The sequence below is a fragment of the Lactuca saligna genome, chromosome 6 (assembly GCF_052625555.1).
Source record: "Lactuca saligna cultivar CGN05327 chromosome 6, ASM5262555v1, whole genome shotgun sequence".
Classification (NCBI taxonomy): Eukaryota; Viridiplantae; Streptophyta; class Magnoliopsida; order Asterales; family Asteraceae; genus Lactuca; species Lactuca saligna.
In genome coordinates, this window is record NC_136422.1 from 173,209,743 (window position 1) to 173,229,137 (window position 19,395).

The following is a 19,395-nucleotide window of genomic DNA, read 5'->3' on the forward strand; positions in this document are numbered from 1 at the left end:
AAAAGATTCATCAAGTATAACTAAATATTGCATAAATCATACACCATCATATAAAGTTCACAAAATTTCTTTACATGAATCAAATATGATCATGAAACACACATACAAATGGATCTACAACTTGTCAGGTGTCCTAGAAAAAAAACCTGCCCATCACATTGTTTAACAAATAAAATTCATTTCTTTTATTTCACCTTTTTTATCAACATATATACAACCCAACCATTTCTTTTTTATTGGTTTTTTCTAAACAAACTTAATTTTTTTTTTTTAAACAGCATCCGAATATATTAAACACAAAACAAAACAAAACGAAATAAAACTAGCAGGAAGCTAGCAACAAAAACAAATTAAGACATGATTGCGTTTTGTAACCACACAACCCAATTAATCCTAGCTTCAGAATTAGGGTGTTATGGAAAAGTAAACCAACGAAACAATCTTGCCCGTTTTCGAAACCCTCAAAAAAAAATGAGACACAGGGTCTCAAGAAAGTGACAGACAATGTTTTATTGGTATATATTATTATTTAGAGTAAATTACTGAAAACATCCTTAAGGTTTGGTTAAAATTGCACGTTTGGTCCCTAACTTTTCTTTTGCACTTGGATCGTCTCTGTGGTTTGATTTTGTTGTATTTTTCGTCCCTGTGGTTTGATTTTATTGCGTTTTTTTGTCCCTTACATACATTAAGTTAGGGACCAAACATGCAATTTTAACCAAACCACAGGGATGAAAAATGCAACAAAATCAAACCACATAGACGATCCGAATGCAAAATAAAAGTTAAGGACCAAATATGCAATTTTAACCAAACCACAGAGACGATTTCAGTAATTTACTCTATTATTTATAATCAACTTATTTTCAAGATTAAAAAAATGTTTTACTTTAAAAAAACTAAATTTTATTATTTTAATATTATTCTAGAGTAAATTACACGAATGGTCCCTATGATTTGGGGTAATTTGCACGTTTGATCCCTAACTTACTTTTTTAATTCGGAAGATCCCTACTGGTTGTTTTTAGTTTAATTTGATTTTTATTTAAAAGAAAAACAAAATCCAATTTGTAATTTACAAAATCTGGTTAAAAAAACAAAAACCAGTAACAAGGCCACACACGTGGCATGACCAATCAAACTATATACACAAACATTGTAAAAACATAATAACATCGTGAGACCCTTGGTGCATTTTTCAGCAAACATCTCAAAAATACATTTCATCAGGGATGCATTCATTTACTTCCACCTAAAAACGACATTTAACTACCAAAAACCCGACATTTAACCACCTTTTACATTTGCCGCTTTCATTTATGACCAAAAAAAAAGTTTATAATAACAAAAAAAAAAAAAAAAAAAATCATTTATCCAGGTGTGATCCTTTACGGCTGGATGGCAACACTTCCATAAACTCCTCACGTAACCATGGTTTGAAAATCTTTTCATTTGGAAGATGCTGTACACATAAAGTATAGATTTACAGGTTATATGAAAGAAATGAAAGTAACTTCAATCTTTTTTCTTATTAAGGTAAATTTGGTAGATTTATAAAGAAATCAAAGTAAGATGTTATAACTTATAAGTAATAATAAACAAATGAACATAATTATACTTACTTCTAACCAGAAGCGAAACATTCGCAAGAGATTAAGAGCTCGAGGTCGATCATTCTTCACAGCTTTAAGTTTCCTTCGAAAAGTTGCTGCGTCATTAAATTAATGCAAAAAAAATAAATTAAATATAATCAAATGAAAAGAGAGAAAGGGTATTTCAGTCATTTATAAAAAAAAATGAGACATACACGGGCCATCATCAAGCACGGATTTTGTGACTCCAACAAGAGCAGATGATATTGCCCTGTCACGCAAGGGTAAAAGACGACATATTGGCTTTTTTTCCTCTATGTATTCTGAAAGTTCTTCATACTCTTTTTGATTATATGGCTTCTTAAGAATACGCATCAACTTCTCCTTTAACTGAAAAAATAAATAAAAATATCCATGATGAGGATCGGAAGGGCATTCATGTCTTTTTGCATACACCAAAGATCGAATAACTTGGTCCCTAAGTATTGCTGATTTTTTTTTTTCAACTTTGGTCCTTATTTGAGGTTTTGGTAACGTTTTTTTTTTTTTTTTTAACCCCTGTTCCAAGTAAAATGACAATGCTTTTGGGACCAAAATTGAAAAAAATCAGCTATACCCGGGGACCAAAAATGTAAATTTATTACATACAGATGGTTCTTTTTTTGTTGGTACTAGTTGTTTCTTGTTTGCTTCACTCAAATCCCGAACTTTATCCCAAATCATCATATCAGAATCTGTATCTGTATCTGAATCTGAATTTGAATTAGTAACTTTCTCTTCATAATTCACCTGTTTTCCTTCATAAACAAACGCACCATATTCAGAAGGTATGTAGCCTTTAAGAAACAACTGGTAGCAAGAATCCACACCCAAATTATTCAGGGGTTCTGTCTTGATTTTTGATGAAGCTTCTTTTTTCATCAAAATCTTCCTCTTTTTTCCATTTGGGCTCCTTTTACTCCTATGATCGATTTGCATATCTTTCATTATAGTATTGCAAAAGGTAATATTCATATCAGTTGAAGGGTCATAAGGTTGTTCGTATTCTAGAAAACAAGGAGTTTCATTGTCTTTTGAGATTTTAAGCTTATATGATTTGCCATTTTCTGTGAGTTGCTTCAAAAACATGCAATATTGAGGATCTTTATACTTTTCATCATCATTGTCTTCATCTTCATCTTCATGTTCATTGTCATCTTCATCTTCATCTTCATCTCTGATGATATCCTCCATTGGGGGTTTTGTCTGTTCAATATTTTCATTCAAGAAATTAAGAAGCCATGAATAGTCAGGATCCACTTCATCCCCAAATTTGGGGGCATTTGTCACTTTTTTACACTGTTTTTTACTAGAATTAAATTCAGAACTTCTAATATCAAACATTTTTCTCATTTTCCTCCTGGTGTGATCTTCAGTATGACAGTTCCTCATGTTTGGATCAACAGTCAAGAATCCAGTTCACAGCTGCATCAAATACAAAAGACAGAATTCTTGAGCAAAACAATCCGAACGCCACTTACAAAATAGAAAAAAATGGAGAAAGTAAGTAAATCAACGAGACAAATACGAAATAGAGATTGTTAATTTATGAAGTTTAGATGTTTGACATGAGTGCCTTCGAAGACTGCTGCAATTTAAAATTTAAACAAATGTGCATATATCTAGCTCTTAAGTTAGGAAGAGAATCGTAATCAAAGTAACTTTGATCTGAACAAACATAGGGTTTTAAAATTTGTAAACGCAACTATAAAACGTTAGCCCTGAACCAATGTAGCACCGATTGCAAACTAATGCCTCCTTCTAGGTATATCAAGTATAAACACACATAAACAAAAACGAAAAATCGGCGTAGTGAAGCAAAACACACCATAGAAGTAGTAGCAAAAACCTAATCGCAGAACCCCAAAACAGCATAACATCCTACATACCAATCGAGAAGCAACCATTGAATCGGAATAATGAGGCAGAATATTACCTGGCTTCAATTACGGCATAGAGCAGAGGGGGGATGGCACCGATGGTCGACGGTGTAGGAGTAGGGCGGTCAGAGGAGGAGGCTAGGTTAATAGGCGGGTGATTCAATAATTTGTTGAATTGAATAGAAGATGGAGGAACTTTAGTCAGGAATTTGGTTGACACATTTTTACCCTCTTAAATCTTAATCCTAAATATGACAAAAAAAAATTGTGTTCAATAAGAAATGGGAACTGAATAAAAAAAATATATTGCAGATACCCTCGCCCTAAAAATAATAAAAAAAAAAAAGAAAAAAGAAAAAAAAACATTTTCTTTCTTCCTCTTGCTATGTCGTCAACCACTCCTCACTCCATTCTCCCTCTTCTCTGTCGCTGACGCGTTAGTTAGGGTATCACGTTGCGGCCATACCATTTAACTGGCGACGCGATAAGGTATGTACATTGGCACGGTGGCGGCTGGGCACTAAACCCTAGATCCCGGGCCTTGGACCATATTTAAGCGATGTGTTAATTAGGGTTTCGTCTCATTTCAGTATCCACCCTTCCAGAAGAGAAACCCTAGCCCTTGGTGTGTGCTCGAGAGAGTGTTGGCCTTTTTTGTTGAGTTTTGGTGAACGGATCTGTTGGATTAAGGTGTTTAAGTTCTTAATTAAATTGGTATAATTTTAATGAAAAAAATTAAAGTCCTTTTTGAGTTGCCCTCATAACCAAAAATAACTAGAATTGATTAATATATATTATATGATTAATATATTAATTGAAAATAATTAAAAGTTAATTTTGAATTAATTAGAAATAGACAAATAGTTGGAATTGATTAGTTTATTAATAAGAATTAATCTGAAATTAACTCGGGATTAACTGTAATTAATTAAAAGTGCAATGTGTGATTTGTAATTGTTCAATAGTTGAACAAAAGAAGCAATTCTATAACCTATCTTGTTGCGGACGATTTTAAAGGAGCTTCTAGGGTTTCTGGAATCCTCCTGGTATCTAATAAGAAAATGATTTGAACTGATGATTAAATCTAATATTTAATTGTTCAAAATTGGATTTATCTACAAGCTACCTAAACTATAATTAGGACCCTTGCATCAAAATTTTATGATTTATCATACCTAGATTGTAAAATACGAACTTCACTTTTTTCACCTCTATTTTTCAAGTTCCAGTGTTCTAGGGTTATTAGTGTGAATCATTAGAGACATTCACATTATCAGATGTTAGCTTTCCATGGAGCATTTGAATAACCCGAGAGTTGGTATATTTGAATATACTAAATGTATGATTCTAATCCTTGTAATTTTTTTTTTTTATCTTAGTAGGTAAATGTTGTTTCATAAAGTATGTTGTTGTAATAGCGAAAATGTCATACAGTTCTAGGTTGCATGTGCCCATAAAAGTTTATGAGTAAATCTGATGTACAAATATTTATGTTGTAATCTAGAAAACTCATCAGTGGTATCAGAGTGAAGGCTTTTCAGTTATAAGTGTATGTTATGAAACTGGAAATCAAAAACCTAAAAATCGATAATTTGTTAAACCAACAACGTGGTCAGTCCTCTGCCACATCGTAGCAATCTCCTGGAAATTAGATTTGAGATTTACTTGCCTTTTTCAAATTGTAGGATAATTATTGGTCACTTAATATTATTTTAAATTGTTAAAATTTGAATATTAAAACTAGATATTTAAGAAATTCATATTTGAAAATTGAGGAAGTTATAAAAAGGTAATTATCCAATTATAAGATAATTAGGTAATGAAATTATCATTTAAAAGATTTAATACAAAATTAATTAATTGTTTAATTAAAATATAAATATTAAATGTAAATGGTCTAAAAGTTAATTAAGATAATTAAATTTAAACTTTGTACTTTTGAAAGGTTTTAAAACACACCCTACATATATACGTAAGAGTTATATTATTATATGTATAACATAAAGTCAGTCAAACCAAGAGTATGCATCATTCACGAAGTCACACTATAAGTAAGGTATAAGGAAACAACCTACAAAATTATCGTTTAATGGGTGTCCTTTTCACCCACCGCTTCCTTATGTGGTGGAGGGTTGTTAACTGAAAGGGTTTGATAGGACTCTAAATACATTAAAAGTATAATGTAGAAGTACTAGAACATTCTATAAAAATCTCAATCTAGTTACTTTAGAAAAAATATGAAATTGTATGCTAATCCATGAAAACGCACATTATTTCTTTGTAGATCATTAATGGAGCGTATGTGGCTAACCGACATACTAATGTGGGACTACAAAGTTGAAATGGTGGTATACACTTGAAATTTATGATTTTTGATGAAGCGTGTGTGGTTAACCGACACATTAATGTGAGATCATAAACAATATCAAGGGTGTCACACAAGTTTGCATGGTTATTCACATATTATTTGTGATCCTCTATATCTCAGTCACAATTTGAAAAGCATAATTCAAGATTAACACGCCATTGATTATTCAATGAATCTAAAAAGATCTAGGAGTTTCATTGTGATTGAATTTGGTAAAGTGATTTACCCACCAAAAATAAGCAACTACGTTGTTTGAGCCTCAAAGGTGACACATGTTGAAATGAACTTCAATATTCAATTCTTCCATGATTCTTCAATTTAGGCTCTAGGGTGTGAGACCATACAATCCGAGCATCAACAAATGATCACGAGCTTCTCAAACTCCAAATCGATCACCCAAAAGTTGAGCGTAAAGACACACCCCAAAAATCTTCAATAATTCCAAACCTATTTCGAAAATAAATCATTTCCGAACTTCCAATTGCATCATTTTGTAAGCTTCAAAACTTCAAGATCTCTTCGGTCTTCAAATTCGCGTAATATCAAAAATTTAAGTTCGAATTTCCATATAAACTTCTCCCTCTTTTTATAATCGAAATTTGATTGTAAAACTCCAAAGAAAAAGAACATACTCTATTCGGAATTTTTCGTGTCAAAACTCCCCCTTAACATGTGGCATAAACTTTGTGCTTCAATCCGGAAAATCCAAAAAACATTCAATTTTTAGCTTCGTTTACGGATCGCCTTTAACAAAATTTCTCAAAATGGGTAAAAATTGTCAATTTCAAAATTCTGCAATGACCTGTTGCGCCTAAAACAGCAAAATATGCAAAACTCTCCCCCTTTTCCAAAGCTGGGTAGAAAGCGTCAATTTGCACAAACTGTAGGGGCCTGAAATGCACTCTCTTCAAATTTCAGCAAAAACAGTCTTTTTTGAATTTGGGTACGAACTGCCAAACATTTGAAACAGCAGGGACTATTTTCAACAAATATGTCATTTGTGCTCAAATCATATGAAGAATCACCCCACACATACGAAGCTTCAAAAATTTTCGAAATTGTGTGAAAAGTATCAAACATTCGAAACTTGAGTTAATTTTCAAAGTGTCAAATATTCGAAGGTACAGGGGTTGAATTCAAAATTTTTTGTTATTTGTTCAAATCATATGAAAATGTGATTTTGAAAAGGTCCCAAACAGTCAAAATTTCAGGGGTAATAATTGTAACTTTTGGTTTCTTTTCCAAAACATACGAAACTTCTGCACTTTCTTCCAATCATACGAAATTCCAATCATACGAAGAGTTGCAAAAGGTGTTAAACTATTAAAAGTTTAGGGGTCATTTTCGTAACATTTCTTTCTTCTTCCTCAATTCATACGAAATCACACACCCTTCGTATGAGACTACACAACACCCTTCATACGAATTGTCAGCACCAAAATTTTTGTTAGTTTAACCCTTCATCACACACCAAAAACCAAACTTATCTAAAATACAAAAACCATTCGCACATCAACAATTAACATTCCTTCAAAACTATATCACCAGGTCTTCGTTTGCAACAAGCACTGCTTTCAACAAACGAAATCAAAATTCAAACCCAGACTCCAATCTTTCGAAATCCAAATCACCTTTGCAAAAGACATCAAGTATCAATTAGGCATCCAAATCATTCGACTGTCAAACTCATTCTCTTTCAAAACCATCTGTTCAATTTTCGAATCCAATATCACCAATTCTTCAAAGTCAAATGCATAACTTTCAAAATTAGATTACAGATCAACATCAACCATCTGAAAATTTTCTTCGAAACTCAATTAAGTACCATCAATAACGATTCCAAATGTTCAATTTTGACTTTTTCCATTTTTCTTTGACTATCAAACCTATTCATCAATCTATCGACTTCACTTGCAATCGGTTTCTTCTTCCCAACACATTCCAAATCGACATCAGTACTTCGATTAGAATCAGCAAGTATCGACTCAATCGACTTCCAATCAGGAACCATGAATCGTCAATTTCAAAGACGTCGACTTTCATCCAAGTCTAAAATCAAACCATTCCAGCAATCGAATCTCAATTCCAAATCAAACCTTGACTCGATTGAACAATGAACACATCCGATTACAATTGATTCCATTTCCAAAATATGTTTTCAGTATACGAAACAAATCAATTTCCGATTTTGACTTTTTATCTTTGACCATCGGAATGATTCATCGACACACAACACAATAACGAATCCTTCATTCGACATCCATTATTAAACACTACTCAAAAAATCGATAGTCCAAAACAAATTTGATTATATGATGCTCAGATGAAGAATCGATGAAGAACATATGCAATTGTACAAACAGACAAAGCTGGTGTACAAGTCAAAATGTGAACAACTATTGACAAATCGATCGAATGAAAACATTTGTGGATTCACACACAAAAAGGAACAACAATCGGATCTTATATGATATTTTGGGCTCAATTAAGTTGTGAATAGTAACGAATTATTAGAATTGGCTTCAAATTGAATTAAAAAAAAAAAAAAAACAAATGGGCCGAATGAATGAACAGTACTCAAAATTAAAAAAAAAATGAGTTTGATTATGATTTTGATCTTAAACAAAAATAATCGGATCAATCAATGGGGTTGAAACGGATTTGATCCAATGAGACAAATCAATCAAAAATGAAAAATGCAAATCACGAATCAAATATTACGAGAGATCATAGAGAGAGACTTACCAAAAATGCTCAAATTGCGACAAAAATTGTCAAACCGAGAATCGTTTTTCAAAAATCACTTTGATCTTGAAGACCCGCTCTGATACCAATTGTAGTTAAATAAGAACATGGTTTGATATGCGGAATTAATGTTTGCACAATTGAACATGGTGATTTGGGTGCTAAAAGATATATTCGATCATAATAAATGAGTACAAAAAGGGATATAGTCTAGAACTTCGTAAATATCTCACCCACTAATCACTATGACTACATCTCTCAAGCACACATCTACAAGTGGTATGAACCCACCTTATATAAACGTGTTTACATGTTTCTCTCTCACTCTCTAATACTCATTAATCATAAGGTTAATGCACCACATGCAAGTGGGTCTACAAAAGTCAAACCATCTACAAAATCATACATAAATAAAGAACTTTGCACCCAACAAGTAATATAGATGGATTTTGGATAATAGTTTATGAATAAAATAGATTTGCCGTTCCAAAAAAAAAAATTAAAAATTATAATGAAATTAAAGATTTTTTTAAAAGGGAAGTTCTGTGTGGCTGTCATGGTTCTGAATTCTAGAAAGAAAAAAGTTAAAACATGGACTATTTAATTAAGTTGTTTCTCACACATGGATTATTTATTTGTATTTGAAAACTACGGAGACCAAAATGAAAAAAAAAATTATATTGTTGTCGATCTAATTTTAGTAAGAGGATCTATCATTTTCTCAAATGTTACTAATTTTAGTAACTGGAGCTATCATTTTGTCAAATGTAAGCGTGTATATAATTTGTCGTTAATGATATTAATTTACCACTCAATTCTAGAACATGAAAAAAAAAGTATATTAAGCCACTGAAAAGAAAGTATATTAAGCCACTGTTTTTTCATCTATTGTTCATAATTTTTTGATTTAGCAAGTGACATATCTAAAATGTTTTGTTTAAAGTATAATAATTGTCCCGTTTATTTTCGTTTGTTTTTAAATATTCCAATATTGATGCAGTGTAGAAAGGAATGTTTTGTTTAAAATATAATAGGACAAATTACACGAATGGTCCCTGTGGTTTGGGTAATTTGCGCGCTTGATCCCTAACTTAGTTTTCTAACTCGGACCGTCCCTACTGTTTGTTTTTGTTTCCCGCGCGGTCCCTTTCTAACATTAAAAGACTATTTTGCCCTTACTGATTTTTTTTATAATTTATTTATTTTACATAATTACTTATATAATTATTAATATCTAATGATCCCATCCTGTTTATTCCTTTACCAAAATCACCCCTCATGCGCTTCTTCCATGTGATTACTTTTTGCTCGATAATTTCCATTCGACAACTACGTCTTCTTCGGGTAAACCGCCACCAAATACAATCAAATCAAATCAAATACAATTTAATCAAAGATACAACCAAATCTTAAACCTCTGTAATCAAATCTGATGAAGCTCGTGAAACCATCATCAACGAAATCAGAAATTTTGGTTTTCTTCTTGATAAATGTAATAAAAAACCTGAATCAAATCCATTCCCAATATATGAAATTTCCATGAAATCTAACCCGATTTCATGGATGTGCAACTCAGTCCTGATCTCTTGGATCTACAACTCTTATCCCAATCTCCCCTGAGAATCAATTTTAGATGGTAAATCAATGCCAGTGACCATAGAAATTTTCAAGAAAAAAACCTGATGCTAGCAGTGAGAGAGAGTCGACCGAAGTTTGGAAGAAAAGGAGATTGTTACCTTGAATCTTTGATTTTAGATGACAAATCCTTGAATTGGTGATTGTGCAGTTTGATTTTTCAGATTGTTTTTTTGGGTTTTGGTATCGATGTTATTTGAGAGAGAAAGGATGGTCTGAATTTGGAACAGAGGTTGAGGGGTGAAGATGTCGAGCATTGGGCGGCAGTGGGAGCGTCGACAAAGATGGACCTGCATGTCGTTGATGATCTAGTTGAAAGGATATGAAAGATCGCTAGGGTCTCTTTTCCGGTCTGTAGTAGCGGCGGCCGGTGTCCCTTTTGTAGGTTGTAGCAACGACGACAGAGGAGTAGTGATAACAGATGGTCGTCGGCCATTGGAAAGAACAAGAAAGCATCATCGATCTGGATTTGCAAGGGGAAGAGATACAGAGATACATGAAGTGGAAAATGAGAAGGAGATGAAAAAGGTGAAAGAGGAGGGTTGTGGGTGGGATAACGTTAGGTTTTGTTTATTTAATAATATAAATAAATAAAACATAATAAATTTTATTAAAAAAATTAACGAGGGCATAATAGTCTTTTAGGTTAGATAGGGACCAACCGGGAAACAAAAACAAACAGTAGGGACGATCCGAGTTAGAAAAATAAGTTAGGGACCAAACGCGCAAATCACCCCAAATCATAGGGACCATTCGTGTAATTTGTCCAATATAATAATTGTCCCGTTTATTTTCGTTTGTTTTTAAATATTCCAATATTGATGCAGTGTAGAAAGGACGGTTTTGAAGGTTCCTAAATCACTATCAAGTTTTCACCGCAAAAAATATATATTCTAATCTATAATGTGAATTAGAAGTGACTTCCTAAAATTCTACTAATTTTAAACCGAAAATTCAATCTTGTAGAATTTGGTATTATAAAACAGTTCTCTTTATAAGTCTTCCACAATGAAAGTGTACGAGGGTTTAATAGAATACATATGAATATCATATAGAGGAGAGAAAGTGTAGAGTTGAATGATTATTGAATGAAATTGTAATTAAAAATTTATTAATTTTTTTAAGATTTAAAGTGAATCGCGTATATTCTTTTTTCTAGTGGGCAATCCCCATTGAAAATAAAATATTCTCAACAAAAGAGCATGTTGCCCGTTGAAAAATAAAATATCCTAAACCAAAGACTGAGAAAATCAAGCCTCACTTGGAACTAAAAAAAAATATATAGATAAATAAAATAAAATAATGGGTATATTAGTTAGGTGGAAAAAAACAAGAGAGACGCGCAACTAATCCAATGAGACAAACTTGTTTTGTTAAATTAAACACCACACCCTTATCCCCACCGTAGCTTCAGAAGCCAACCCGCTGTCCATTTTCAATTTAATTTAAAAAATTCAATACCAAATTACCACACAGTCGATCCATTGAGTCCTCGAATTTTCGTTTCAGACCAAGATTCGATATGTTACACAAAAATACGTGCATTATATATATATATATATATATATATATATATATATATATATATATATATATATATATATATATATATATATATAAGCTCATGCATCTCTGCTAATTGCATACCGTGATATATATCCAGAGCTATTTCTTAAGAAACATGGTTGGTAATGGTCGTTCATATCCTAGTGATCTAGATGTTAAGAAATCTGAAACACAAAGTAGCAAACGAGCCCCAACCACGAAACCTCCCTTTACATTAGCAGATATCAAGAAAGCCATACCTCCTCACTGTTTCGAAAGATCTTTGATTCGATCCTTTTCATATATTGTGTATGACCTCACCCTAGTCTGGATCTTGTACTACCTCGCCACAACTTATATTCCACTGCTCCCTCACCCTCTTCCTTACCTTGCATGGCCGGTTTACTGGTTCGTTCAAGGTTGTGTGTTCATCGGAATTTGGGTTATTGGTCATGAATGTGGTCACCATGCCTTCAGTGACTATGTATGGGTCGACGATTGTATAGGGTTTGTTATACACTCATGCCTTCTAACGCCTTACTTTTCTTGGAAAATAAGCCACCGTCGTCACCATTCTAATACTGGTTCTTTTGACCGTGACGAAGTATATGTCCCAAAGACAAAATCAAAACTCGGTTCTTCGGCGTTTTACCTCGACAATCCAATAGGTCGAACGTTAACCCTTGCTGTCAAACTCAGTCTCGGATGGTATATCTACTTGTCCATCAATGCTGCCGGAAGACCTTATGATAAATTCGCAAGCCACTATGATCCAAGAAGCCCTATTTTCTCTGATAACGAGCGAGTCCTGATCCTCATCACTGACATCGGACTTGTCAGCTTTTCTTGGTTGCTGTATAAAATGGCGACATTTGCAGGGTTCGCTAATGTTTTTTGTGTCTACGGAGGTGCGTTGATGGTCATGAACGCGTTTCTTGTTACCATCACATACCTTCAACACACTCACCCGTCTTTGCCCCGCTACGACGACTCTCAATGGAACTGGATGAATGGTGCTTTCTCAACAATGGATAGGGATTACGGAATTCTAAACAAGGTGTTCCATAACGTTACTGACACACATGTCGTACACCATTTGTTCTCTTACATTCCTCATTATCATGCCATGGAAGCCACCAAAGCGATCAGGCCAATTGTGGGAGAGTTTTATCAAAAAGATAGCACTCCATTTTTCATGGCGTTATGGAGAGAATCCAAGAACTGTCTGTTTGTTGAGCCGGATGAGGGTGATGAGAAGAACAAAGGTATCTACTGGTACAGAAGTCAGTACTGATCAAGAAAGCAAACAAGTGAAAACGGAATGAAATTGTTGTTATCCTATGTAATTTGAATGATCTACTATATATTTGTATTTGTATCTTTCTTTTTCCTACTTTTAAGTAATGGTGTAATTTCTACAAACATTACTATAATAAAGAAAAGCACAGGTATGTTTAGCGATGGACTAAAAAAATATATAACACCCACGACATATATTTTTGGTTAATTTGGGACGTATTAGTGACGATAAATTAACAAAATTAACCAAAAAATCTATCTCGTGGGCGGTATATTGTTTATCAACAGATTCATCCATCGCTAAACATGCTGGTGCTTTTCTTTATTATATATAGTAATGTTTGGAGGAATTACATCATTACTTCAAAGTTGGAAAAACAAAGATACCTATAATTTCTGACTCGTTATTCGAAACAGCCTTCGGTCACATTACTTACAAAAAATATGGTTAAAGGTTTCTATATGGTCAAAGGTTTCTATATCAATTTATAATTCCATTTTTTACGTCATTTTTAAAAGGATAATGTATTAATTATTGGTTGTTTACGTATTGGAGGAATGTGCTAGAAAAAGTAAAATTAGATAAAGGAGATGATTGCCGGAATTAATGGGGTCTTCAAGGTAATGACCGGTGAAGAAGACTACCAACAGCCACGTTTGATGATTCTGTTTCTATAATATTTATATGGATCAAAGAGATTTAAATGAAAACTATTCATCATTGTGGGATTGGCCCAAATAGGCCAAGGATTTATAAGAGAGTCAAAGTGCAAAAGTAGTCATATATTGTATTAGTAGGTGTAAGACCAATGTATTATATGAGTTTATTTTAAAGAAAAAAAATATAAAATTCTAAACATACGAGAAGTTTAAATTTATAAAAAAATTGAAAAATATTAATTATTAAAGTTAAATTGTTTGTTTTTCTTTTAAATTAAACAAATAATTTAGATAAATAAACAAAAGAAACTAATGAAACTTTAATTTTGAAAAATTGAAATTAAAAAAAAAATCAATTAATGAAATTAATATGTATTTATTATTAAATTTATTGTATTTATTACATTTAAATATTATGTGGAAATTAATAAAATGAAAAAAAAAACATAAAATGTCATATGAAAAAAAAAACTAATTGAAAATAACCACAAAATGACATGTAGTCAAATCAATGGGAGGGTGACATATGACAAAAAGTTCTTTATTTATTAGGGAAAATTATCTTAGTCTTGACTTATATCTATTTTAAGCAAAATAGAGTATAATTATAAGAAAATAGTGTTTAATTTCTTATTCTATTTCATTTTTTACCTAAAAATATATTTTTTATATTTCATTTTATATTTTATTCTTATAACTTGTATAAAACCCATCTTTAACGAATTAGCTATTAATAAATATATAATCTATATTTTTTTCATTACAATAACTTTATAAATTATATTATTCGACAATTGAAAAAAAAAAGTAATTTTTTCATATATAATGAATTAGGGTTAATTACAAATTTATTAACAAAACCAATACATATTTATGTATATGAATAAATTTCTAATAAATGATCTCTATCGTCATTTTGATATTTATCGGTGATATTTCTCTTACAACTTTATTTGGTGTGTCAAGATCATATTCATCCTCGATAATTATAATGACTTGGATTTTTATACATCTATTCTATGAGAAATATCATAGTTTTCAATCAGTGCGAAATTCTAAACAAATTAAAACACTTTACTTCCTAGATTTTTATACAAACAATCCTATGTGTGCATGCAACCCTAGATTTGGATCTATGTTTTCACTATTAGATACACAACATTATGAACACAAGAAGAGCCCTAGCATGCTCCTAGGTATTTCGAAATCTAGATAGTAGAAGGGATTACATACCTCTTGTTGTTATATTGTAAGGACAACTCAAATCTTCAATCTTCTTGTCTTTGAAAGCAAGTACCACAAATGTAGTACCTCTAATGACTCACAAACACCAAAAGCAAATGGAGAGGCAAGAGAGAGAGAGAGGGGGGGGGGAGAGGCAGAAAATTGGCTCTAGGTCTACTAGGGATCAAGTGGCCGATATCCCTTAGCCAAGGGGTAATTAAATAGGGTAGAGATTAGGGTTTTAGTCCTTATCCTCATTTGGTTGCTTGCCTACTAAACAGCCCATAAGATAAGTCTAGAAGCTTTATCCTTGGACGAATTTTAGGGCCTTATCCCCTTGAATTCGTCCACCCTATCCATAGGGCATCCTTTGCCCTAATTTGCAACTATCACATAATTACAATTCAACCCCTCTAGTTTAATTAATTACTTTTGATCACAGAATTAAATATTAATTAATTATTGACCAATATTAATTAAACAAATATGATTTCTCTTTTAATATATTATTCTTATAATATATTAATAAATCATAATAACCTCTTTCTCTATTATTTCTCCAGTCAAATTGCTTTGGTGAGGGCAACCCAAAAGGACCATGCACAACCGGATCAAGTACTTACCAAACATAGTTACGAGCTTAGACACTAATCCAACAGTCTCCCACTTGGATAAGTCTAATAAGCATAAATGCAAGCATAACTCGATTAGCAATCGTAGCTCTCAAAGACGTTGTCAAACTCTGATCTTATCAGCAACCTGTCCTTTAGATAAGGGATCAGACGGTCCTCTGTTTTAGATATCGTACGGACAATCACATGGAACATAGTCATACGTATGGTCCAGCGGTTTGTTTCTCGATCTTAGATTCATTTGACATAGAACTTAATTGAACACATCAATTCAGTCCTGACCGGGCCCGACACATAAGTCAAATCAAATCATCGATGGGCCCTGATATCGCTTTTACCCTCTTAGGATAAAAGGAACAAATAAACTTCGACTTATATGCATTTACTATTCACTAATCAAATTATACACAACAATGCGTTTTATGACATCAAGTTACTGATGCGTTTTCGCATTATGAATGCACAACAATTGCGTTTTCGCAAGCAATAAACCATATATCTTGGTTTTAAGACCATATGATATTATCGTCTTGCGATCACTCGTGATAAATTCCATGAAGTGATTTCAGCAAGCGCAGGTTTATTCCAATGCTCAAAACTTGTTCATAAGCACTCATGAACGTTGTAGCAAACCTTTGCTATGTCTAATACCTTTCAGAAAATCTACACACCAATTCATGACAGTCTTCATTCATACCTACTTCCAACATATGAACGATTGTGGACCGTTTGAATAATTCGATTATTCTTAATTAACTCAAATATTCATGAAGTCAAAACATGCAAAGTGAAACAATAGTTAAACAATTAACATAAGACAATAACTTTACTTATAAATAATATTTCTTTATTTAATCATCAAATATCAATTTCATTTATCTATTACACATTTCTAAACTATCTAATTTAAACTAATATCATCCTTCATCCCAATGCTCCTAGCGTGCTGCAAGTGCTTAACCCTACTCAATCCCATCGTAAGCGGATCTACTGGGTTATCCTATGACGATACCCTCTTTACTACGAGGAGTCCTTTTTCTGTTGATCCCTTGGTTCTTTGGTCAAGGCAACCACTCCTTCATTATCACAGAAAATTTCCATAGGATCTTTTATTGAAGGTACAACTCCAAGGTCTCCAATGAAGTTCTTCAACCATATTGCCTCCTTTGACGCTTTGCTCGCTACAATGTACTCTGATTCGCACGTTGAATCAGCGACGGTTTCTTGCTTGGAACTTTTCCAAGTCACTGCTCCTCCATTAAGGGTAAACACCCAGCCCGACTGCGAACGGTAGTTGTCCCTGTCGGTCTGCAAACTGACGTCACTATACCCTCGCACCTTTAAGTCATCACTCCCTCCAAGGACTAGAAACCATTCCTTTGTCCTCCAAAGGTACTTAAGAATATTCTTGACTGCGGTCCAATGTGCTTTGCCAGGGTTCCCTTGATATCTACTGACCATGCTCAAAGCGAAGGCCACATCAGGGCGAGTACAAGTCATAGCATACATGATCGAGCCAACTGTAGAAGTGTAAGGTACTAGACTCATCTCTTCTATCTCGGCTTCGGTACTCAGACTTTGAGTCTTACTCAACTTGGCATTACTTTGGATTGGTAATTCTCCTTTCTTTGAGTTTTCCATACTAAAACGTTTTAGTACCTTCTCCAAGTGAGTATTATGACTAAGTGCTATTAGTCTCTTACTTCGGTCTCTCACTATCCTTATTCCCAAAATATAGGAAACCTCTCCGAGGTCCTTCATAGGGAAGCACTTCCCGAGCCAGTACTTAACTTCCTGCAATGTCGGGATGTCATTTCCTATGAGTAGTATGTCATCGACATACAATACGAGGAAGCTAACTATACTCCCACTGGCTTTGACATATACACATGATTCATCTTCGCTTCGTACAAACCCAAAGTCTTTGACTTTCTCATCAAAGCAAAGATTCCATCTGCGAGATGCTTGCTTAAGTCCATAAATGGACTTCTCAAGCTTGGACACTCTATTGGGATACTTCGTATTGAAAAAACCCTCTAGCTGAGCCATGTAAACATCCTCAGCCAACTTCCCATTAAGGAAAGTGGTTTTAACATCCATTTGCCATATTTCATAATCATGAAATGCAACAATGGCTAGCATCACCCTAATAGACTTTATTTTGGCAACTGGTGAAAAGGTCTCATCATAGTCAACTCCGGGAGTTTGAGTAAAGCCCTTCGCAACCAATCGCGCCTTATACATGTGAACATTCCCATCCATCTTGGTCTTCTTCTTGAAGATCCACTTGCACCCAACCGTCTTACGTCCGGGCACATGGTCAACCAAATTCCAAACTTGGTTATCGTACATGGACTGAATCTCACTATCCATTGCCTCTTTCCATTTCGCAGACTCCGGGCCGCCATGGCTTCCTTATAGTTGTTAGGTTCATCTAGATTTATTAGTGTACCATCACTAATATACGTGTCCCTTCTGTAGTAATATGAAAGCCATATAACTGGGGTTGAACTCTAACTCTTTCAGAACGTCTAAGAGGTAAGGATTCGTCCATCGGTTCAACCGGAGTTTCCTCTTCGGGTTGAGCGCCAACGTTAGAGGTTCCTTCATCGCTCGACTCTTCAATATCTTCAAGATCAATTTGCCTCCCACTATCCCCTTGGATTATGAGTTCTCGCTCGCGGAAATCCCCTCTCCTCGCAATGAAGACAACATTATCACTCGGTCTATAGAAGAGATATCCAAAGGATTTATGCGTGTAGCCGATGAAAATACACCGCTCACTATGAGGATTGAGCTTGTCGTGAGTCTCTCGTCTTACGAAATCCTCGCGACCCCAAACCTTGATATGTGCCAACGAGGGAGTTTTGCCTGTCCACATCTCGTGAGGTGTTTTGGAAACCTTCTTTGTGGGGACTAAGTTAAGGATATGGGCGACAACCTCTTAGGCATACCCCCATAGTGAGACAGGTAGCGATGCACGACTCATCATGGAACGAACCATGTCCAATAGGGTTCGATTACACCTCTCAGCCACACCGTTCAACTGCGGTGTCCTAGGTGGCGTCAATTGCGAAACTATTCTGCATTCCTTGAGGCAGTCGTGGAAGTCAAGACTTAGGTACTCTCCTCCTCGATCGGATCGAAGCATCTTGATTTTCTTGCCCAATTGATTCTCCACTTCTTGTTTAAACTCCTTGAACTTTTCAAAGGTTTTTGACTTGTGCTTAATTAAATAGATATACCCATATCTACTATAACGTTAGTGAAAGTCACATAGAAGCGGTTCGCGTCCCTTGTGGTGGATCTAAAGGGCCCACACACATCGGTGTGTATGAGATCCAATAGACCTTCACCCCTTTCACAAGTGCCAGTGAAGGGTGACTTGGTCATCTTTCCAAGTAAACAAGACTTGCACATGTCATCGTCCCTAAGGTTAAATGACTCCAACACTCCATCCTTTTGGAGTTGGGCTATGCGTTTCTTGTTAACATGTCTAAGATGACAATGCCACAAGCATGCTTTATCCATACTATTGGAATCCAAATACAATACATCATTTCCTAGGTTATCTACAACCATTTCCATCTTCATTTCCATATCTCCCTACTTAATCATTTTGTGTAATTGTGTAATCTGCATCTTCAATTTTTTTATACTCTCATTGCATGAAATCATAAACATAATCTGCAACCAAAAAAAAAATCAAACTTGATTAGAATTCCATTAAATCATGAAGAGTAAATTACACGATTGGTCCCTATGTCTTGGGGTAA

General features: G+C 34.0%; 2 protein-coding genes across 4 annotated transcripts; one reads left to right on the plus strand and one right to left on the minus strand.

Moving 5' to 3' along the window:
* Window positions 1-1,088: 1,088 nt before the first annotated feature.
* Window positions 1,089-3,738, minus strand: LOC144999655 (uncharacterized). Of its 3 annotated transcripts, none has more exons than XM_078958780.1 (6): window positions 3,568-3,738; window positions 2,408-3,056; window positions 2,241-2,338; window positions 1,808-1,982; window positions 1,623-1,708; window positions 1,089-1,462 (listed from the first exon to the last, which is right to left on the minus strand). In XM_078958780.1, the coding sequence occupies exons 2-6, from the start codon at window positions 3,021-3,023 to the stop codon at window positions 1,367-1,369; spliced, it is 1,071 nt and encodes a 356-aa protein (XP_078814906.1). In that variant the 5' UTR covers window positions 3,024-3,056; window positions 3,568-3,738; the 3' UTR covers window positions 1,089-1,366. The 3 variants fall into 3 exon arrangements, with proteins under 3 accessions (XP_078814906.1, XP_078814905.1, XP_078814904.1); XM_078958779.1 differs by having other exon boundaries at window positions 2,241-2,344; XM_078958778.1 differs by having other exon boundaries at window positions 2,241-3,056; window positions 3,568-3,737.
* An 8,159-nt stretch (window positions 3,739-11,897) lies between these two features.
* On the plus strand, window positions 11,898-13,261 carry LOC145000545 (delta(12)-fatty-acid desaturase FAD2-like). Its single transcript, XM_078959784.1, has one exon. It carries the CDS (start codon window positions 11,941-11,943, stop codon window positions 13,096-13,098), a length of 1,158 nt encoding a protein of 385 aa, XP_078815910.1. The 5' UTR covers window positions 11,898-11,940; the 3' UTR covers window positions 13,099-13,261.
* The last annotated feature ends 6,134 nt before the right edge of the window (window positions 13,262-19,395 follow it).

Coding starts and splice junctions, on each gene's coding strand:
- LOC144999655 (XM_078958778.1), bottom strand. CDS start 3,023: ATGAGGAACTGTCATACTGAAGATCACACCAGGAGGAAAATGAGAAAA. Junction 1,983..2,240: donor CAACAAAAAAAGAACCATCT/GTATGTAATAAA, acceptor TTATTTTTTCAG/TTAAAGGAGAAGTTGATGCG. Junction 1,463..1,622: donor TGTTTCGCTTCTGGTTAGAA/GTAAGTATAATT, acceptor TTATGTGTACAG/CATCTTCCAAATGAAAAGAT.
- LOC145000545 (XM_078959784.1), top strand. CDS start 11,941: ATGGTTGGTAATGGTCGTTCATATCCTAGTGATCTAGATGTTAAGAAA.